The sequence below is a fragment of the Lepidothrix coronata genome, unplaced genomic scaffold, assembly GCF_001604755.1.
Source record: "Lepidothrix coronata isolate B3197 unplaced genomic scaffold, Lepidothrix_coronata-1.0 Scaffold23, whole genome shotgun sequence".
NCBI classification, from domain to species: Eukaryota; Metazoa; Chordata; class Aves; order Passeriformes; family Pipridae; genus Lepidothrix; species Lepidothrix coronata.
The window spans coordinates 2,532,644-2,556,700 of record NW_016690203.1 but is presented as its reverse complement, the minus strand read 5'-3'; the positions used below and the strand labels follow the sequence as shown (position 1 = coordinate 2,556,700).

General features: G+C 39.1%; 1 protein-coding gene across 12 annotated transcripts in view; it reads right to left on the bottom strand.

The window, feature by feature from the left end:
• HIVEP1 (human immunodeficiency virus type I enhancer binding protein 1) overlaps positions 1-24,057 on the bottom strand; it is a 132,064-nt gene that overhangs the window by 7,409 nt on the left and 100,598 nt on the right. For 7 of the 12 annotated variants that reach the window (XM_017808515.1, XM_017808517.1, XM_017808516.1 and 4 more), the window contains 5 exons: positions 19,451-19,584; positions 17,930-18,105; positions 15,817-15,921; positions 4,672-5,189; positions 589-1,764 (listed from right to left, as the gene is read on the bottom strand). In XM_017808515.1, the coding sequence (XP_017664004.1) occupies positions 589-1,764; positions 4,672-5,189; positions 15,817-15,921; positions 17,930-18,105; positions 19,451-19,584 (2,109 nt within the window). Of the gene's footprint in view, positions 1-12; positions 1,765-4,671; positions 5,190-15,816; positions 15,922-17,929; positions 18,106-19,450; positions 19,585-24,057 lie in introns of those variants that run through there. The other 5 variants (XM_017808521.1, XM_017808520.1, XM_017808518.1 and 2 more) reach the window with 4 other exon arrangements.

Below are 24,057 nucleotides of genomic sequence, written 5' to 3'. Positions count from 1 at the left end.
CATAAGCAATGGTAAAGTCAGTAAACAAAATTTTACTGTAATATTTTGTAACACAGATACTGTATTTCTCTTTGAAGTGTAAAGCTACCGTCTTACACAAGAAAGATGGACAGACCCTTTTCCAAGACTAATATGGATACAATAAATATGGAGTTTTACATACTAGATCTGTACACAGAAACTTTGTCCCACAGCCATAAAAATTTACATTTAACAGTGCAACATATAATTTAATTCTTTATTTATCTGACATAGGATGTTTACTTACTAAACACAAGCAACTACCTGGGTTTAATATACATATTTTATATATATATATATATTATATATATATTCAACAATCTGTACAGGTTTCTAAACATAAAACTCCAAAAAGGCACAATTGTCTATACAACATGTACAAAAATGGCTGGAGCTGACAAGGAACAACAATTATTGGTCAAGAGTTCATGATTGCACGAAGATTAGTAATGGGTTTGTGTCAGAAAAATGTGCTTTAAGGAAAAGAAGGTTTGCAAAGAAACCTGTAAGTGTTATTAAAAAAACCCAAAAAACCCCTAAAAATAAAAACACAATGCAAAACAAAAACTAGGTTGCTATTACAAGTCTATCCTCATCGTCACTGCTGCCATCGCTAAACTGCACCGTGTTTTGCTGCCGGGGCGGGGCAGCTGGCCTGTGTACCTGTCTGTCCGGGGTGACAGTTCGGTGGACCGGGGACTTGGTTAATGTGTTGGGATTCACCTTGGAGCGGGGCTCTGCCGGGGTAGCCCTCTTCACCTGGTGGGAAGGGAGGTCACGCTTTGGCTTGGTAGGGTTCACGAGGTCAGTCTTTTCAGGATCCGCTTTCCCTGGACCAATGGGTTGCTCGAGGTTGGTCAGTGGGGTGGGCTCAGGATGGCTCTTCCCACCGTACTGCTGGCCGCCAGCCACCACCTGAGGAGAAGCATCCCGGCTGGGCTGGCCAACCTCGGCTGCAGGGAAGCCAACAGGAGCTGGCTCCAGCTGGACCTCGCAGGCTTTGCTGCCTGTAGTAGGTGCCTCAGAGGCTCCATGTCCCTCAGTGCTGGCGGGGCTGACGGAGGGAATGAGGGTCGGCAGGGCGATGTTCAGTATCTGCAGGCCAGGAATGTGCGCCTGTGGGCTGGGGGTGCCCTGTGGGGCCGTGCCAGCGGTCAGCACCTGGAGGCCCACAGCGTTGAGGGTAATTCCTGAAGGGCGCATCTGTGGGGCGATGTTGGTGTTTGCCAGGCCCACTATGTTCACTGTCTCCATGCCCAGAGGTGGCAGAGGCTGTAGGTTGGGCGTGCTGAGACCCTGAATGCCTGGAACGCTCACCTGGCCAATGGGAATGCATGGCACCACGCTGTTCACCTCAGCAACCCCCATGGGATTTGTGGTGGTGCCAGCGGCCGCGCCACCTGCCTCACCAAGGGCGCTGGTAGTTCTGTGAATCACACTAACGGCTGGGATAGTGAGCTGCACCGGCCCGGCCTGGATGGGAACGAAGGTGGAGTAGGTGGCCAGGCCGGCGGGGACCACCTGGATGCCTCCAACGGGTACCATGCCGTAGGGTGCCTTGGCTTGCCGCTGTGAGTGCAGAGGGAGGTGGCTGAAGAGGTGAGTCTGGGGAGCCCTCAGCTCAGCAGCCTGCTGCAGGGACCTGGCCAGGTTCTCCTCAGAGATTTCGGTGTAGAGTGACGGCGCTGTTGTCTGCATGCTGTGGTCTGCCAGCGAGGAGGAGGAACTGATGGAGGGCATGCTCTGGGAGAGAACAACACAGGTGTGTTAATGCAGCAGCCACCACTACCCCCCAGTGCAATGAAAACACAAGGTAGCTGGAATGCTTCATACCCCCTTTTAACTAAAAACAACAAACTGGTTCATAGTATATTCTGCTCAACTTGAACAATGAACTGATATCCTTCCTTTCTTTTTCCGACTTCTTCCTCACCCACTAATTGAATTTTCCTCTCCTAATTAGCCTGCTTAATTTCTCTCAAACACTAGTACTCGAAAACATTGCTGAATATCTTTTCTATGAGTTTTTTTAAGAAGTGAGAAGGCTTTGGAGAACTGTTTTATGTGGAAATCACCTGATGCAAGAAGGTTAAATAAGCATAAGCTGGCATTTTTGATACACTGGGTTCCTCTCCTGAAGGCATTACAGCCTCTGGCAGGCAGAGGCAGCATCATGGCACATTTGTCTGTAGGTGCTTCTAAAGTAGCAAGACAGGAGATATACAATTACAAGAGAAGGATGACAACTACAGCTCCTGCACTGGTGGAGGTAATAGGTGGATGCTGGACTGAGATGTGGGACCCACATCCCGTTGCTGCCTCTGCTTACTGTGATTTATTTGGTGCGCACACCTGGTCTGATAATCCCTTTTCTCCTCATATAGTCTTTTACTGACCAAGGCTGGCAATTCCTTTCCTAAAACCTCCTAAAATGAGTGGTCTTGAAGTGCAACTGCAATGTCACAGTTAGCTTTTAGTTTTAGGCATATTCATAACACACAAAGAGTGGTGCAACCTTACTTAGTTTATACAGTCCTAAACAGTAATTCTGTAGTTTTGACCGAACTCTCAAGAGATCTCTAGAGCAGGCACAAAACGGACAAACAAACAGAAATGCTTCTGAAAACTGCTGTAGAGAATGTTGGTTAAGGGAGAATATGATTAACTGACTATGCAGTGACAACCAGTCTAAACGGGAAGACGGGTGTCAGAATGTAGCCATCATCTTTCTCAGAACTGACATCTCTCAATAAATCTTGATAAACTGGTAGGGATACTTTCAAAGGAACATACAACAGCCTTCCGGAGCTGTGTTGGCTCCTTGTCTTGATCACAAGAAGTGGGATCCACACCCATTCACAACAGGAACAGACTGTAGATGAACCATCAGAGACACAAGGCTGCCACTTCTTTTGGTCTTGGAAAGGAGCAGGTAGTCTGGAAAGGAACTGCTGCCTTGTATTACTTACATGCCTTCTGGGTTTTTTTGTAAATTTTAATATATTAATGTAGACAATTATTAGAGCTATGTAAATGAAGACCTTTTTTAATTGTATTGAATATTTACTTGAGGTTTCTGTGGTTCTACTTAATGAGAGAGTAAACTCAGTCAAATGTCTTTCTGGTATCCATTGGCAACAACTGGAACTCAAAATCCAAATTAAAGACCCTACCCCTTTTCTGGAAGGTATATACGATGACCAGAGACGACTTTGTTTTATTCTCTGTCACACCAGAAACTTGCTCCAATTTACATTTGCCACATGAACTCACAGTTCTTACAAGCAGAAATGAACCTCTGTCAAACAATGCAATGCAGCAATAATTTTTGCCGTTTCTCCTTGCCAATAGTTAGCTATCTTAAACTTCGTAAAAAGTAAATCCAGTAGTACAGATTTCCAAAGAAAAAACAAGTCAATAAGTACTTAAAGCAGAATTAAGTTTGTACTTACTGTTTATGTTTTTGAAAATTTCCTGATACTGGTTTTTCTATAACTGCATGCAAAGTTAGGTTTATGGTTGGACTCAATGATCTTAAGGGTCTTTCCCAACCTAGATGATATGATTCTATATAATGTTTCATTTATCATGGAGAAGGCAGTACTTTAATTATCCCTTTAATTAAACTACATTTTGCATCACATTTTTCTGAGCAGTATTCTGAAAAGCTCCAATGCCTTCATGGTTTGCAGTAAGAATTCAAATTTCAAGAGATAACCTTAGGGTCAGTCGGGTATGTGACTTGTACCATCCCCAACAGAGTGCATTAAAACTACTACTGAATAGTAAAAAGGCTTAACACCTGCCAGTTCCCTTCTGTGATTTCCTAGGCAGAGTTTTAAAGACAACAGCGGCCAAAATTACTGAATGGTCCTGCAGCATTGCACACAGACTGACCTCATCTTTCTGCACACTGTTTGAAAAGCTGTGTGTCTAGCACATGCATAGGCAAAACTTATTCTTTTCTGATTGAAATATTCAGTTTGGAGAAAAACTGAGAGCACTGAGAGGTCTCAGTTCTGTGTTCATCTCTCCTTTTGTTATTGTGCAAAGGCAAACTCCTAATTTCCTTGAACATCTGGTGCTCTTTCTAATTCTACTATTAAGCATATTTGGAGGAGATATAAGCAATTGCATAATTTTTTTATAGTGATAAGGCAAAAACCTTTGGGACTAGATTAATTTCCCTTGGGAATCACCAATTACTATATCATCATATTTCAGAGTGAAAAGACTTCGGAATTCTATCACTTTTCTCCGAAAACTTCATAACCACCAGCATATGTTTATTCCCCATACTGTGGACACATGTGGAATAACAAACATATTGTTTATGCCATATCTGTTATTTCCTTCTTATTTGTAATACAATCTATCAGCTCCAAACATCAGCTGAAATGACCATATTACAATTAATCTTTTCAGGAAGAATACAATCAAATCAAAGCATTTGAAAAGCAGTGCTCCTACAACATCCTTGTTTCTAGAGTCCTACACATTTGTGCTTTCAACTCTTCTGAAAGACTCATCATCCAACAACTTTAAGAATAAAAGGAAAGGCAAACATTTTGATCTTTCAAAAATCTCTAAGAAGATCTTCAGAAAGAGGGTTTAAAATCCTGTTCTCTCCCTGGAGTCAGGCACTCCTACCTTTGTAAGAGTTGCAGTTGATATTAAGGAATGGCCCAAGGATGTTTCTGGATCGGGGTAATCCACAGACATATGTCGACCTGGGGACGTAGGAGCGATGTCCGTCAGTGCCACACTAGCACCATGTGGATCTGCTCCTCTCTCTTGGGCTTTATCCTCATGTGCTTCCTGATGGGTGAATTCTGCTGGTGAACTAGAGGTCCTGCTAACTGACTGCACTGTGCTAAGGACGGTCATTTTTGTCAGCAGCGCCTTTGGCAGACCATCCATGGAGTCCGTGTGAACCCCAGCAAAACAGTCTGGAAGTCTGATGTCTTCATCGGTGCTGGCAGCATCCTGCAGGCTGTTTCGAGAGGGGTGATGCTGGGGGCTGGCTGTCACTGAGGGGGTTGTGGATAGCACTGACTCAGCCTGGCTGTCTTCATCATCATCTTCATTGTCATTTTCATCTTCATCTCCACCATCAGACTCCTCCACATCATATCCTGACCGATCATACCCAATTCTTTGCTTCTCACCTGCAAAAGTGGGAATTAGAAGGTAAGACAATGAAGGTCCTGGACTGACTGGGAAGGAACTGGGAGAGAGCAACTAGAAACACCAAAAAAGCACATGGCACATATATTTTTCAGTCATATCCCATTGTATCAAAAAACCAGGAAAGACTTTAATTTTTATTTTTATTTTCCACCGTACGTATTTAACTATACAGTACATAATCTTTCACCTTCTGCTTCTGTATTGTTTTCAAGCTTCTGGATTTCGCTGTTTTCTTTTAAGCCATTTATAACCATTTGATCAAAGTCACCCTTCACTCTTTCGCTTGGGGAGAAGTGAGCAGATTCCTGGTTCATTAGGTTCCCAGTGACGATATATGAAGCTGGTCTGTCAACCTTAGCAGTGGGATATTCTCTAGCTGTTTCTGACTCATAAGTGGGTGGTGGGTGTCCTTGTACCTAATATGAATCACTACTGCAAAGGTTTTTGAAGGACGCAAACAGAAAGACTGGAGGCTGTTAGTCAGGAATCTGTCTCGTTAACAGGCAAAAGAGAGCAAAATTAGACTTTACCAGATTTCTTCACTTTGCTAATGTTTTGAAAGGTTTATGAACAAATCACCCAAGATGTCCTAGGAGGCAAGAAAGCCCTAATCTGATCAAAATTTACCTATGCATGAATCTTTGTTCACATGAAGAAGCCCTCCTGACTTCAAGTCTTAAAGCTAAACTGCTGTCTAGTGGTAAATTTCTCTACTAAATACAGTTCTACTGCAGCTTTTCACCTTCTTTTGTATCATGACTTGGAAAGAAAAAATTGTCTTTAGTAAAGTGACAGAAAATCCCATCTGCTGTACTGATTCCAAGCCAGACTGTTTGGGATCATATTTTACAAAAGACAAAATGCTTTGTCTGTTGAGCTGTCCAAAAAAAATATCAGCATAAAAATCATTTGGCTCTGTAAAAGCCATGAGGGTTGGTTAGTTAAAATCTCAGAGATCCTGTTCCAGGGAAATCTACACAGCAACTTAACATCAAAATGAACAATTCTGAAAAAAATCAGACCCTTAAAAGAAGTCGAACCTACTACCTATACTTTAGGCTGCTGTTACCAAAACCAAAATAAGTACCTTGAACTCCAGGTAAAATAAATGGGTTTAATTGAGCTACCTTTAAATAAGTTACACAGCATTACAAGCCTTTATGGTTTCAAATGAGCAATGCAATTAGGAATGAAACTAATAGCTTCTTTGAAAAAATCCCTCTATAATGACTTTGCCCCTCTTTGCCTACACAGTAATTTGTACATTAACTAAATATGGAAACTGTAGATTTTCTCCACTCACTATGGCAGATACGAACATGTCAGACGTTATTAAAAATACCCCAAATCCTCCAGGTCATTGGAATGATCCTAATAGAAATATTTTTTAGAATTTTAAATAGTCTTCATTTATAATTCTCATTCACAGACAAAGCTGTTCGAAATAAAAAATACATTTTAGTAGAAACATTGCTTCAGTGAGGTCCATTCCAAAAATATGGTAAGTAGGAGTGTTAAAAATACTATTAACAATAACACATGGACTTATTAGACTTTTGTTTTCTATATATACTTCTGTCATTTCTATTCTTCACACAAACTGTTTCTTCACCATTAATTTGCAAAAATGTTAGAACCTCTACATATGTTTGATTTCTAAAAGGAAACAATTACCTCTGTCTTCAACGCTGATGATGGGCTAGGTGGGGTTCCAGTGCCCTGAGCTGGAGGACCATGGCTGTGAGAATGAAAAACTCCCAGTTGACCCTGAAGTTGTGAGGGATCTGCTGCTCCAGCTGGATCCCTATAAGTCTATGGGGCCTGATGGGATTTATCTGAGAATACTTAAAGAGCTGGCTGATGTCATCGTGAGGCCTCTCTTGATGATTTTTTAATGGTCTTGGGAATCTGGAGAAGTCTCAGTTGACCAGAAGCTGGCTAATGTTTTCCCAGTTTTCAAGAAGGGCAAGAAGGATGACTCTGGAAACTACTGGCCTGTTAGTCTCACTTCAGTGCCTGGTAAGGTTATGGAGAAGATTATTCTGGCTTCATGAGGGGAAAGTCCTGCTCATCAAACCTGATTTCCTTTTATGACAAGGTAACCCACCTGGTTGATCAAGGGAAGCCAGCAGATGTAATCTTTTTGGATTTCAGTAAAGCTTTTGATACTGTCTCTCCCAGGATCCTTCTGGACAAAATGTCCAGCACACAGCTGGATAAACACATCATGTGGTGGGTGAGCAATTGGCTCACGGATTGAGCACAGAGGGTAACAGTGAATGGGGTGACATCAGACTGGCGACCTGTCACTAGTGGGGTTCCACAGGGCTTCACCTTAGGCCCCATGCTCTTCAACATCTTCATAAACGACTTAGACACAGGACTGGAAAAGACACTAAGCAAGTTTGCAGATGACACAAGACTGAGAGGAGCTGTTGACTCCCTGGAAGGTAGGGAGGGCCTACAGAGACCTTGACAAATTAGAGGACTGGACAATCACCAACCATATGAAGGTCAACAAGGACAAATGCTGGATCCTGCACCTGGCATGGGGCAACCCTGGATATACGGACAGACTGGAGAATGAGAAGCCGGAAAGCAGTGCCGTGGAAAGGATGTGGGAGTCCTGGTCAATGGCAAATGTAATATGAGTCAGCAGTGCCCTGGCAGCCAGGAAGGCCAACTATGTCCTGGGGACATCAGGCACAGCATCAGGCATCAAGCACAACCCGTCGAGGGAGGGGATTGTCCCACTCTGCTCTGCACTGGTGTGGCCTCACCTTGAATATTGTGTGCAGTTTTGGGCACCACAATATAAGAAAGACATTAAGCCATTAGAAAGTGTCCAAAGGAGGGCAGTGAAGATGGTGAAGGGCCTTTTGAGGGGAAACCATATGAGGAGTGGCCTAACACTTGGTGTGTTCAGTCTGAAGAAGAGGAGACTGAGGAGAGACCTCATTGCAGTCTACAACTTTCTCGTGAGGGGAAGAGGAGGGGCAGGCACTGATCTCTTCTCTGTGATGAACAGTGACAGGACCCAAGGGAATAGCATGAAACTGTGTCAGGGGAGGTTTAGGTTGGAAACTAGAAACAGGTTCTTTACCAGAAGGTGGTTGGGCACTGAACAGTCTCCCCAGGGAAGCGGTCACAGCATCAAGCCTGCCAGACTTCAAGAAGTATTTGGACAATGTTCTCAGGCACATGGTGTGATTCCTCGGGCTGTACTGTGGGGGGTGAGGAGTTGGACTTAATGATCCTTATGGGTCCCTTCCAGCTCAGAATATTCTGTGATTTGTGATTCCCTCAATGCCTCCGTAACAGATCCCAAAGACTTTTCTGTGCGTTACATCTAAAGGGTGATCCACACGATCCTACAACTCCTTAAATAATGCAGGGAGCATTGCAAAGTCTTATAATTCACTCTGGACTCTCTCTTAACTTCAATCTTTTTACCAACATCACATAACTATTCTCTGGGAAATCCTACTGATTCCATTCTTTTTTCTCCCTCTCTCCACATGAATCACATTTTCTATGAAAGCTCCTGTCAATCACAAATGACTGTTTTTACTGGCAAGCGGAACTACCTGAAGTGATTAGACTGACTTGTCACATTTGCAAAGCAAAGAAAACATATGTGCAAACAATGCCCCGATTTACAAGAAGAAACAATCTTTTTTCAAATCAACACTTAAAAATGCTTTGGGATTTACTAGCAATTGCTGCTTATGCAGGAATTTTCTGCATACATCTCGGCTTTCTAGAATAAAACCATGGAAAGTAAAAGGGGAACTGTGTGTGCAACACAGATTCCTTACATGCAGAACTCCATGGGATATCATTTCCCTCTATTGTTTCCCTGTTTACCTCCACCCTTTGTGCATTTGCCAGCTTCTATTTGAGTGTGGTTACCTGGAGCCAGAGCCTGCAGTGTAGGCGAGGTGACAGCAATGAATGTAGTTCCCTTACTCCCACACCGCTTTGCAACATCAGATGAGAAAAAAAAATCCTGACTTGCTTGTTCTGGCAATGCACAAAGGAACACACTGCTCTGGCTTTTATACCTGCATGTATGGTTGCTGAAACAAGAGGTGCCCAAGCTTTTGCAATCAGTGATCCCGTTAAGCATCAGTGTGGAGCTGTGAGAGGACCTGATGATGCAGTTTCAGCAGGCTGGAAGATCCAGGCAGGTAATGGATCTTCTCTGAAGGAGGCATCAGGCTGAGGCTGTGACCACTCCTTGTGCTGAAAGACTCTTTTCCAAGCAGTGTCTTATTAAGCAAGTAGTACTGGCCCCATTCTGGTAATTGTACACTGCCTACTAAAGTTCCCTTGCAGTTTTAATTGCGGAAAAATTAATTCTTTGCTTCCTATCTTGAACTATGCACAATTATTACCATATGCTTATGTAGCCTATATATATATATATGTATATATATACACACATGTATGTATATATATAAAACTAGAACTGACTCAATTTCCAAAGGGAACAAAATTACTTCTGTGTTTAACTTTGTACGAAGTTGTAAAACGGTGTGCGATATTTTAGAATGAAGGATGTGTCATAAATTTAAAGGCCACTAACATATGGAGAAACGGCTTTTGGCATGAAAGTTCACAGTTTCTTTTTTTAAAAAAGAAAACAGGAAAAATGTTTCACACTATTAAGTAAAGGCTTATGAAAGCTACTTCTCTTTTGAATTTGTAACTCAACTCTCACCATTTTAACAGAAAGACTGTTCAAGACAGCCTCAATTTTTTATGAATAGTCTTTTTGGAAGAGTAGGGAATGCCTCTCATTCTCTGTCAACTGCTGCAACCTTGTCTTTTAAACCCCTAGAAAGACTCTTTCTTCTTCCTGGACTTCACAGGAGAAAGTGCACTTTGTCTACAGACCTGAACTCTGCAAAAATTAGGAACAGACGGAAAGAAAGGCATAACAGAAACATGGACTAAACTTTTGACTGGGAATTTTGCCTGCACACGAGCTACAATTATTTTTAAGAAAACTGAGTTTTTAATCCTATGTATTGACATATAGAAATCATCATCAAAAAATCATCTTAGTCCTTCATTTATTTTGCTTTTGGTCCTCAGTTAGTGAGCTCCGTACTGTGTTTGTGGTGATGATGGGCTTGTTGGCTAAGGCTCTGTTATTACCGGCATTTTACCCTGAAGTGGAACAGAAAAAGCTGTAAGTTCTTTAGCACAATAGCATTAGTTGGAATTATCAGCATCCTAGTATGTCCATTAGTGAAGTGCCTGGAGCTGATAAGTCCACATACTGCTTTTTCCAGTTGGGATGCTATGAATTAGGTAACTGAAATAGGTCTCCCTATGTACTTTTAACTATCACCATACTGCAAAGCACTAAAACAAAGGTTCTTCAGAATCTCAGCTTTTAATTTTAATTGCAATATTATTGCCACACAACCTGACTTATTGAGGACCTGCTACAGACTTAGCAATTTCTCTACCAAATCCAGTGATAAAAGTTCAACGGCTTATAACTTAGTCGTATTTGGTTATAACTCAATCATATTTAAGTAGATTTTCACATAAAGAGCAAAATATTCATTGTCATTCTTTCGCTCGCAGAAAGACAAGAAAGACCTGAAAATACAAGTCCAGACTGTTCAGTTTTACACATTCCTAAGAAAACGTACAGTTATGTAGACAATGACAGGATTCCTATTAGCTCTACTCATGCAGATTAAAGATATAGCTTACTAAGTATCTACTCACTATCTATTAACATCTAAATTTAAATTTACTGCATTTATTGGTTTATAGCATCTGATTAATACAAAGCCTCAGAGTAATACAAATCACCTCAAATTCTGGAATTATCTTCAGTTAGGGATTAACAGCTATGTAAAAGCATTTAAAAATAATCTGATTTATATTATATATTTTCCATCAAACTCAAGAAAAAATGTAGACTACAGTAAGAAAGGCAGAAGTATTTCTCAGTATGACATTATATGACCATAAATTGAAAGTAAGGTCTGTATGTCATCAGTTCTCTCTACTCTTCTAAATAATTACAGCTTAGACCTGCCTTTCACCCGTTGTGTTAGTCTTGTAATAGACCGATCCACAACCATTCAAACAAACTCTTATAAAGGTAAAAAAAAGTACAGCAAACAATGCTAGCATCTATACCTGACCTTGCTGTTTTTCTGTCATTCTAAATCTGTTCATAGGCTTTAATTAACTGATTTCAGTCTTGTTTCATCTCCTGTCCACTGCTTACCACCTTCAAACAGGACTCATAGTGACATCTACTGGGTTAAATTCAGACTGGTAATTGCCAGGGCTCCTCAGAAATGAGAAAAAAAAAATCTGTGGGCGTTTGACTTTCACTCCTAAAAGCATGAGAAGTAATGAAGTAAATCAAACCAAAAGAACAGCAGCCACTGCTTAAGCAGATTATTTACACCAAAACCTTCCTAAGTGACCTGTATATTGTAAATCAAGCCTAGCACGAGGTAGTCTATTGTCAGGCTGTAGGTGTAGGGGTTCAGCACACCTAACACATCTAGTTGAAGGCTAGACACTGATATTAACAACAAAAAAATAATTTTATTGTAATCTATACAGAACCGGCCTTCCATTCTCTTTGTAAAAGGAGGATATTATTGCAAGGATTTTCATTTATTTTCACTCCTTAAATGTAGGTGCAGTGAAAACACAGTCATGATTAAGCTAATGAAGAGCCATTGAAACTTACTTAATATCTACTGTAAGTAACACATAGCTAATTAACTTAGAACTATTGTATCTTCAGAAGAGCCTTTTTAATACTGCAGAAAATGAAAATATTTTTTTAATGTGTGCATATATATACACACATATATAAAAATACGTATCTGAAACTTACCATTAGGTCTTTTTACTGGTAAAATAGTAGACATTTTGGTATAAAATTTCTGCACAGAGACCACTTTAATAAGTTCTGCCCATCTACTGATTTCATTATTAAATAACTATCTTGTGCAAGTTTACTCAGGCATACCATATACTCATATTTTAGCCTACATATGAAATATTACAAGTTTAAAGTTTGTAAGTATTTTAATTTGAACACAAATTATTGCTGTTTTTAAGACTGCATGGCAAAATGAGGGGTAAGCACAGCCAAAGAGGACATCCCCAGTTGTGGTCTGTCACACTAAACAGTTCACCTCCTCTGACAGTTTAATTCAGATATTAACATTCCTCACATTGTAACCCTGTATTTTGGTGACAAGAACATTCCACAGAGCAGAAGATGAAAGATAAATGGATGAGGGAATGGTTTTGCATACAAAAACCCAGGCCAGAAAGTATTTACTAATATCCAAATGATGACAAGTCCAAATACAAAGAATGCTATGTTAAAAGCTCTGATCATACACAGTCTCAGACAGCCAGAGAGCATTTTTCTTTTTTTCCTAAACTCTACAGCACAACAAAATTTCAGCTTCTCAGATTACTGAAAAAACCAGGCTCTCTGTGTGTGTATGTGTGTGCATGTGTTCAGAATCGTGCACAATTTTGCACTGCTTCTTCAATCTGCGCGCACTTCATCTCTACTGTTGTTGGTCAAAGCTGGCTTCCCCTATGAATCTAAAGAATTATGTATTCAAATAATTGTGATTGCCTACCCTTTAAAAAAGACTACATAAAAATAGAATCAGCAAATTCCTTCACAAAAAAATTTGGTGTTTTTGTTAAATTTCTGTGTAAATTCTCTAACTCAAAGTCAAAAACATACAGCTTAGTTATTTTAAGCAAAGGTGCTTAAATAATCAGTATTCCAAATGTTAGGATAATGAATTAGGTGGAGACAGACAGACAGACATTCTACAGGTCAGGAAACAAGCCAATCTCACACAGTTTACAGGAAAAAATTTTTTTTCTGAGGTCATAATTATTTCTTATCAGATTTTCTGCACCTTACTCTACTGCATCTCACATTGCCTTCCACATCTCACATTGCCTTCCAAGTGAGGAAAGGGATGGGATTAAGCAGAACACTTTGTAAGAGACAGAACTTCTTTATCAACCACACAACAAAAATGTATGCTTTTAAAGAGGTTTTTTAAAACACTGAAGGATATATGGCCCAAACCTGCCAGCAATGCACGTCAGAGGGAGAGGGTGAAAGGGCCAAAGAGATAACACCACAAGTGCAGCTCAATACCCATGGCCCATCATGTTTTCCTTTGTGGGTTACATGCTCTTGCACTGGTGTGGGAAAAGGGCAGCCAAAGAGCTGTTAACTGCGATGGCCTAGGCACTTCAAAAAAATATTCAATCACATTTGAATATAGCCCGAATTAGCCCAAATGAGCACATAAAGGATTTCAGATAGGGCAACAGAACCACTTACACTTAAAAAAGTATGTATGCAAATATATCACACTTTATTTCCCTCCTGATTCTGCCTTAAAAATAGGCTGACAACCAAGATTCTGAATTATCGTGAAAAATACCTTCATGGGTGGCTAGGTGAGCTGACAGATTAAATAACATTTTTGAAGTGTACAGTTACTCACGGAATTTACATGGATAATTGTAAATGCCCTGTGCATTGCAGCAACTGGAGAGGCTGGACTGGTTTGGCTGCAGCAAATGAATGTTTATCATAGGTTTAATTACCCTGCCTCTTGGATAGGGCTCTACTGCTGAGCTTTGTGCTGCACAGCTGGTTTTACTATGGGTACTTGAGCCAGATTCTTTGGAGAAGGTAGGGATTTTATCACCAAGTTGTTTTTTGTTTGGGGTTCCAGTTAAAGAAAGGTTACCTTCTCTACTCTAGGGGGGGAAAAAAAAAGGCATTGCAGTCATAAAATTAAATTCCATGAATAATTTCAAGGATTATGAAGCAAATTCTGTTGAACGTCTGGCTTTTTTTTTTTCCAAGTTGGAATATTTAATTTATTAAGTAATTACTGTGCTGAAGCAAAGAACATATTTCAGGAAATGTATAATATATTTATACTATGGTTAAACATGCCTGTACATGTTATGTAAAAAGAGAGAGCCTCTCTCTTTCTCAATTAAATAGTCATGAAGTCAAAGGAAAACATTCTTTCAACAAATGCTTGAAATGGCTTCCTTCTACCCAGAGTTACTGAAAATTCAGTCAAGATTTGAAACATTTCCCGTTACATTATAAAGACAAATGCAATTTTTAATGTATGCAATTGCGAATATCAATTTATCAATCAATGAAATGTTTTTAGTTCCTAGTAAACGAAAATATCTGTTCAGCTGTAGTTTCTAAAACTAACAAAAATGTCAAAAGCTACAAGAACATCACTTAAAAAAGTGACGCATTTTCTGTCATTCGAAGGCTGAAAATGTTAATAAAACCTTCCTCTGTAAGAAAAGGACAGTAATTCGTCCTGACACTTATCTTTCGTGTTATTTATTTGGTACCTCAAATTGCGAAGGGAGACGTTTTTTGCTTACGAAAAAGGAGTGTATCAAAGAATGCCAAAAAAGGGAAAATGCAGGTTTCTCTCTACCTAGCACACTACTGAATCATACCAGCTGAGTCATATTGCCATCATTTTTCAGAATTAGATTCAAGCTGATTCGCTTATTCTGCTAGTAGTTGTCATACGGGAGTAAGTGCATTCATCTTTCTTTCCCTTTACTATTTAAATAAAGACCCCCACTGCTTTCGTTTCTCAAAACCTCATCCGCAATCTAATAAACTATTCCACTGGAGGAAGAAAAATACACCAAGGCAAGGCAATACAACTCATCTCGCCACCGAGAAATGTGAGGAAGGAAAAAATGCCACCACTGCACTGAGACATGCCGAGATCCAAAACAGTCCTAATGCACAATCCTGTTTTAGGTCTCACTGCGTCTGGTGCAGGCACACCTTTCTTATCACTCTGAGCAAATCTCTCATGAACCTGGTTTGGCTCTCTTTGATCTCATCTCCTCTCCAGTGGAAATCTCTTCGGATGCAGGAAGTCCAGAATTCCAATTATTAGCAAATGCATTCATTCTGATAACATTCTCATCAGCAATGAAGAAGTAGAACAGGTCAAGATGAATAATGTTTTTTAATTTCTAAGTGATCTCTATCTGCGGATTTATCCCTATTATTTGTGAAGGAGGACAGAACATTACATTGGAAGATGACTAGTCTTCTTGCAAAGCACTCAGCAACATAGTTGTGATTTGTGTTGCATGTTAGTGATATCATTTTAATGAAATATGCATCTCAAAACTTGGACCATTTCATGCACAATTATTTTCAAAGAAGCACTGCATTTGACTACATTTTTTTCTAGGCAAACAGCTGTTTTTCTGGTATTTTCAGTCTTGTCAAATTTATCTGTGAAAGTGATAAAGTTAAACTGCATAACACTTTGTGAAAAATTCAGCAGCAATTTATCCTTAGCATATGCTTGTCATTTCTTTTGCTGAAAGTTCTTCCAGTGTTTCTTGCTCCCTTGGACTAGCTCTTAAAATTTTTATCTCTGTATCTTTTCCCTGTACAAGAATTGAAAAGCTTTGGAAAAGAAAGGGTAAGAAACTGGGATGACAAAATAACCACAATAATTCAGTAAAGAAAGAAGACTTATTTCTTACCAAATTCTTCTTCCCCATCCTGGTCATCTATTAAGCCTACTGAGACTCCCAAATCCATGCATTTCTTGCTATGTGCCTTTGACTTCATATGTTTTGTTAAATTTCCTTAAGAAAAAAAAATAAAACAGTAACTACTCTGTTACTATAAATGTCTACAAATATAAACTCAGTGTGTTTATCTCTTCTTCAGGTACATTTATAACAACCTGTATGATTTGATTTCACAATTGCTAGAACCTTGTCCCTCAGTGCAAGCTGTCAAGGGCTGAGGTAGATTCACCATCCTGAATGCTACTAGCTCTCTGGCTACGTTTCCAGAAGTTTTTTATTGAGATACAACAGAATAGGATGGAAATCCTAGATGATGATGTATTTTGCACTGTGTAAGACATCCTTCCTTTGTTTATGGCAAAGTATAAAAAGGCTGATTCAGTCTTCAAAGTCATGTTGACAAAACTGTTACACGAAACTAAAGTTCATATCTTGCCGTTCTTTTAGTATTTGATGAATCCTATTTTTAGTGTAAACATTTTTACTGCCGACTTAAGCAAACACATCAGTTTTATTCAAAATCAGAACACGAACATATTTGATCTCAATCTCAAAAATGAATGTGTTGCTGAGAGGCCCAACAGGCTGCTCCCCCTTGTCCTTTGAAAAGAAAATATGGCAAATACCATCAAGAAAAAGTTAAGAGTGGCTCAGATCTGTAAATGACAAGATTTATAAAATGCATGTTACTAGAAGTAACTGCTTACTTTATACTGAAACTTCCTATTGTCTCTCAAAAAAGTTTCTTTGAGGTGTTTAAATGGGAGAAAGTACAGTGTAATGGTGACTTTTCTACGGTTATGGAGTACTTTATTTCTGCTTTGAAATGAAGGTAGTAACTCACCCCAAATGTTGAAATAATTGTTATGAACATATTGACTCACAAATAGCAAATTTTCCAGTTTTACATACTGCATGAAGTTGCTGACTACACTGTCTTGTTATGAAGGGTGGTTTACCAAATATCGAGCACCCAACTGTGTGAGTGACTCTGCCAGCAGTAATGGCAACAGCTGGGCATACCAGCTGCAGAAGAGGACATGAATACAAGTATCTGCTACAACTGAAACCAGGGAGAACTTCACATGGGCAGAACTTAACTACTTGAACTTGGCCAGCACCCCTACTCTGCAAAAACCATAATGAGAATTTATTGGGTTTGCACTCCAGCATTTCATCGTATTGGCAATATGATGACCCAGTCTGCCGGTTTGCAGTGATAAGTTTTGACACATCTAAAGCCTATTCATCCCACTTTGTGCAGCACCGGGTTATTTCTTGGAAGTTTTCCACCCAACCACTGAATAGCATTGAACCCACTAAAAATACAAATGTTTCTGAGGTTACAGCTGGGGGGATTATTGCTAAATTATGTTCAAGGCCAAGAAAAATTTTATGGCTTAGAATTCTTTTGCTGAAAGTATTTTGGCTGTAAATTTCTCTTGCCTGGATCTACCACTGTTTATTATACTGCCTGCTTAAACTAGGATGCAGTTAAGTCTCTATTGTAAACAGGCTTTAGAAAGTAGGGGTCCAACTCTGGGTCTTAAAAGGTCAAGTGGAAAGTGAATCTTGTTCTTCAAGGGTAAAAAAAATAATTTCAATATAGCAATTTAATAAAGGCTAATTTCTTTCCTAGAGCAATTTGTTGAGTGCCAATATGAGTACAATATATGTCCACCTCATACCTCCAAAAGATCAGTGCTTCAGACATAAAATTCTGTGTCCCATCCCTATCTAGGATGAGCAGCTAACCATCTCACTTGTCTTCACCTAATTTTCATCATACTCCCAGGATTTCCCTCTCCCACTCCAGTTTCTCACCCACTGTGGCATGCCACACAGTTAATTCATATGTAGATGTGATTATCTGAATAAACATACAGAAGATAAAGGAAAAGCAGGAAATTGGAAATTACAAATATTTTGAAGCATTAGACAATAAAACTCCACAGAGAGGTAACCTCTTTAGCTCATGAACAGCCAATTATGAAAAGAAAAGAATTCTACTTTAAAGCAGAAAATAAAAAGGGGAAAAATGTACACAGTAAAGTGCACTTGCCTTTAGTTTTGAAGGAAAAGTTGCAGTAATTGCAGTGGTAAGGACGGACATCTGTATGTGTGCGAATATGCTTCTTCAGCATGCTGGGCTTCTTGCAACGTATTCCACATTCTTCACAGATGTACTTCCCTCTCCCTCTTCCTCGAACATAAACATAGTCTTCATTTGACTTGTACCTAGTAACAGTACCATAAGAGTAAGGCAATCAGTTGTAATGGGAAAATGCTAGTTAAAAACACCAATCTACTAGAATTTCTAAAATAACACAGTAGATGAAAATGAATGACTGAGAAAACCAATCATGCTCTTTTTCTGCTCAGCTTCTGCATTTATCTGTTAAATTCATGTCAATATTTTTCTCTAGGTAATCAGATTTGTTTAGGAATAACAGCTTATCTTTTTTAATTAAGGTACCATTGATAGTTAGCATTTAAAGATTTCAAATTTCCTCTTTGCAACACAGGAACATACTTTTTAAAGGTGTCAGTTCTTGGAAGCAGGTTTGGGCACCATGCGAAAGCTTTAAAAGAGCATCTTTAAGGCTTTGCGTTGGATGCAGAAAAGGAACAACATTAGTTACGACAATGGGTAAGTCTTTAAAATTCCCTATCAATGTCTTCTGGACTCAGACTATGGGGACTGTCTCTAGATGAAAAAAAGTCATTCAGATTCAATTACACCCTTCATATTTCCACTCAAGGATACCAAAGGTTGCGCTTAGCTTTTGTGACCTGGTCCCTGCAACGTTTGGATCTGTGCAGAGACACAGCAATGCTGGTAATAGCTTAACTGCTTGCCCAGACTAGATTCCAACTGGGAACCAATAAATGGAAAGCCCTAGAGCGGACCACCAATTATGAGAACAATAAAATATGCACCACTTGTGCTCCAAAATTGTAGAGGTGTCACTGGCATTTTTCTGTTTAAAAAATCTGTTTTCTACCACGTTGTACATAGCGCAACACTGTGGCTAAAGTAACTGTTACTCGTATCAGGCAACAGATTTAAAGTATTATGGTGCAGGGACTAGGGCTCTCAGTAAATATTTCCATGGCACTTTTCAAATCAGGAGTTCTCCAGGCTATGTATGCCACAGCAAACTGCCAGACAGCCTATATCACAGGCTGCTGCTTAGCCCCTGGACTATATCCTCTCTAGTTACAGTTATACAGCCCTACTGCAGAATAGCTGTTATTTATCATGTAAGAGAAATACAGGAAAAGAATTTACATCTCTGGCTGTATTTAGCTGCCTTTACTGCTGATTAATGCTTGTTCCTTGGAAAAAAATTGAATTGCACTGCCTACTGTTCTTTATTTTATTACCCCTTCTCGTAACTCTCATGGCTCCATGATTCTGATGACTTTCCATTTTTCTTGGAAACATAACCAACATCCACAGACCACAATATGGGAACTGTTGCTTAAAATAAATCAATCAGGAAGCAATATCTCTGCAAAGTCTAGAATCAAGGAAAAATATCTTTCAGATGATACGTAGTATACAAAGTACAATACTTGCCCTCCATCAAATATTTTAACTCTTCTTGGTACAGTTTTGACAAAGGAGTTTTCTTTATCGTGCTCAGTGCTTGATTCAGAGTTTTCCTTATTGCTGAATTCAGTTGCAGTCAATTTTTTTCTATTTAATGCTCGCTGAAAGAAAATGAGATATGCTTATCATTAAAATTAGTGTCTTTCATACGCTATTCAAACATTCAAGTTATGATGAATAAAAGCATCATAAAAGCCACAATTCTAATAACTGGTTTTTGAAACTGTTAAGATACATGAAACAAAATACATCTTTTGCCAAACTTCTTCTCTAATATGCATTGTATATTTGTGGACAGCTAAATCTACATGGAGATTATGGCTCTGTAGGAAATCAGGGATGCTTTGAATCTGCAGTAGGAGATGCCTCTTTTTTCTTTTGGGAAAGTGAAGGTGATGCTTTTTAGCTACAGATAGCCTTCTACAGAGAAGGATGTGTACATTCAAATCCAAGTGCTTCCTAAACAGCTACAGCATTGCTCCCCTGCACTTGATGTGGCAGTGGGACCAACTTGCCTGCCAGTCAAGGAGCCGCCTTCCCATGGCAGAGCAAAGAGGAGAAGAGTGGGAAGGAGAGGTATACCAAGGGAAGATACTAATAGGTAACGTTTCTGAGTGCTAATATTTTCTAAAAAATATACCTGTTTTGGTGTCGAAAATGACTTCACAATTTGGTGAGGTTACCCTTCCAAAGCAAGGCTCCACAGTTCATTACTACTGACAGACCAAATTACAAGAAAAAGCATACCAGTTGCCTAGCAGAACAAAATTACATTTCTCCATTTTCCCAAATTACTAATAAAGGGAACTTTTTTTTTTTTTAAAGAAGGATGAGTTCCCCGAACATTTCCCAGTTGAAATCTACTCCTTCCAAGTCTAGGGTATTTATAAAATGGGCAACAATGAAGGAACGATCTAATTAGCCAGCAATTATTACTGTTATATTTATAAACTGTTCTACCCACGTAGCTGGCACATTTACCACATTTGCTCATATTGATAAGTGAATAAAATTATGAGAGGAAAAAAAAAAGTCTGGCCTTATGTTTTTCACTCATTATAAAATTTAATGCTGTAAGCTTGTGAATTCTTGGCAAGAGGAATGACTTCACTGGCTGACTTAAAATGACTGATCAATTATGCTGTTCATTACATATATTGAAAGATGACATCATTCTGGCACTCGGTCCTTGCCCATTGTCCTTCACACAGCCTCAGAGACTACCTTTACTTCTACTTTCCATCTGATAAGGAATTAACACAGATCACAGGAAAAGCATCTTCCTATTCAATTCAAAGTCCTAGAAATATGCACATACACAAGCACTGCTCCAATCCATATGCCTTCATACAGACCTCTGGATTGATTTGGGCTGCATTTTCAAATATCCGAGCAGTTCTACCAAAGCACACATGACAACTCTGCCTGTGTGTAGGAAGAAAGAAATTTCACCCTGCATGTTTTAACAGCACCCATACAAGGTGGATGAGAAATATCAGAAGTGAAGCTTATTCCTGGCAACTCAGCCATGCTGTAGTTCCTATACACTACCTGGTACATGAATTGCTTTTGTTTCCACTGCAAACAAAGAATGACAAGGTGACATTTGTGGTTAAACAGGAAAAGTCATGGAAAATACAGAATACACACAATAAACCCAATACCACATAAATATTCACAGCAGCTGGAATAATGCAATCTCTAAGTTCCTGATCATTCAATCCTAAATATTAAGTATTTTTTCCAGATTTACTTTTTAGGAATGAAAACACAAAGGAAAAAGAAAGATTCCAGCAGTATTTGGCCCATGTTGTTATCCAAACTATGATGAAACAGTGTTATAATAAATTGTATATTCACAAAAGCATCCGGAGTGCAAAAACTAACACAATATAGTATAGCCAAATACTTCTGATTCTCTCACCATCCCTTCTTTTTTTTAAACACATGTATTTATGTACAGGGATAAGATAGCCTAACACAGGTATTCAAATTACTATTTACCTCTGCTGATGTACTTTAGTTTACTGGTTATATGCTATTTTAGAAATTGCTTCAGTGTCTTAAACATGCAAAATGCTGCTATCAAAGATGCTCTAGCAGAAACACTGAGTTTGTGTCACAGAAATCTACAGAAATGCTCACTTACAATGAAAAAAACCAGTCTGTTTAGTTTTTTATGAAAAATTCCAACTGGATGATGACGACGATTTGGGCCCTCTGTACCTTTTAAAGAGCAGCCATCTCTAAGGAGCACAGGTTTCTTGTGTGGAAATCCTTTAACGTACCTCACCTAAAATCCACCAAACCCCCACACATACTGGTGGAAACGGCAGAAAAACAGCAGCACTGTAAAATATTCCTCTCTACCATTGCTTATGCTTTCCGTTTCTAACACAGTCTTGTCTCTCTTCTCCCATAGAGACAAGGACCATGATTCATTTCTACTTCACTCATTTTGCTCTGATTTAACTCCATTGTCCTCAATTACTGGTATGAAACTGAAAAAAAAATTGCTCTTAGGGCTGCCCAGAGACCAGAGTTCAATAGATACTTCTGGTACTTTACAACATCCTTTGGAAAAAAAACATGCTCACAGCCTGAATCATCAACATTATAAATTTCAGATTAGAATATTCATTAAACATTTTTCCCATTGGCACACAGCCACTTGGGGAAAATGTTTTTAATGTCTTTAAACTTTTATTAGTTTACACATAAAAATCTTCTGCATTTAACTACTTTCTAGTAGTGAGCTGGACTGTTGTGGCACATCATCCAAGAAAGGAAAGCTTTCCACAGTTAAGAGAAACTTTCCATTCTTCAGCCTATTCTTGCTCAAAAATCATCACCCTGGAATATTGCACACATTACTGATTCACTTCAGGAAGTGGAGCCAAGATCAATACGGGGGCTTGAAGAAGACCTGATACAACACCAATGACTTCAGGTGAGGAAAAATGGTGAAAAATAATAATAAATGGAACAACAAAATAAAAAGAGCAGGGAGATTATATAAGCCTCTGTGCAGGTGAAACCGCCTGTTACATTTTCACGTGCTGCACTCATTCCAGGACCTTCTTTTATAATAACATTTTGTGGTTTGTTTTCTGAATCACTGGAACGTGGCAACTTCACCTATTGCCTCTGAGCAGTGAACTGTGAAGAGCAAATAAAAGCCAGGGTTCTTTATTGTTTGCATTTTGTTCATGTGTATCTTCGTTTTCCATGGTACCTATTTTTGAAAGAACTGCTTTTTTTGTGACACTGATTAGTAGTGGTTATGCAGTAGCATGAAATCTCTGTAAACATGACTTAGTTCTGGGGGCAAACTCAGGAACAGTTCAGCAAGTCGCTTTATCTCGATGAGAAGATCAGCAGTTAAAGCCCTATGAGTAGAATATGCCAAATCAATCTGTGAGAGAGGAGGTGCTGCATTTTTATTATTTATAAATTGGATTATAGCAGCACTTAAAGCTCTCCATCAGGTCAGGGTTAAAATGTGCAAACCACTTGAAAAAACAAAACTCCCAGAGACCTGCAATCTAAACTGTGGTTCCTGAAGGAACTCAGAACCCCATCAACCTTTTAAGCAGAAAATCAATCATATTTTTTTTAGAATTACTTGATAATTTGTTTTTTGGCTTTGTGCTTCTTTTTTTAATGGAATGTTAATTTCCAAAAGGACCTTCAACATTTTCCATCCTTAGTCTCAAATAAAAAACCCAAAACAGTAGAGTTACTGGGCCTGAACTGAATGAGGAATTTCAGTTTCTGCTTTTTTCAAACATGGCTTCTGTGAGGAAGTTTCCGAGATGGCATGAGCTATTCCATTACCAGGTCTGACTGGAGACTGGTAACACAGAAGTATATTCTAGCAACAGCAGCAGCATCATTTTGGAAAGCAGCTGAAATCCTGCTGCCTGAGTCATTAGAAAGGAAAGCAGACAAGCTCTGGAGGTCAAAGCACCTATCAGGTCTTTGAAATTTTTAATTTCTGCCTTCCTATACCTCGCTCACACCATCTGAAGTGCCAATTAAACTTTTATTGGTGCTTTCTCACTGCACTTTCTTCCTTCACAATGGCTCTGAGCAAACCCTGTAAATCAGCCACAAGCAGAGCTTAAGAACTCTTCATTTTCACAATGCTCATGCGCTTCATTCAAAACGTCAGCAAGCAAGACTGAAGAAAGATTAGTAACTGTGGTTCTTTGTGGCAGAAGCACTGTAAATGTACCTGACAGCTGCCTATTACAGCATTTAAGCACTCCTGGAGCGTTTAAAAGGGTGCTGTCAAAATATTTTTTTTAAAAATTATTATCCATTATTTATAATCTAAACAGAGTTTGTTTGTAGACAAAATCTTTTCTTCAAGAGGCATGCTGCAGCTTTGCAATCAGTGAGTTTCTTCTGATAGACCGTTCTTTAAAAATAAAACAAACATGAGTCAATGACACAACTGATGTGAGACTTGCCTTAGAAGGACTTGTTCAACTAGTACAATGAAAAAGGCTAAAAGTTTGATTCCTTTTTTCCTTTTTCTTTTTTTTTTTTTTAAATTTGGCACTATTAAG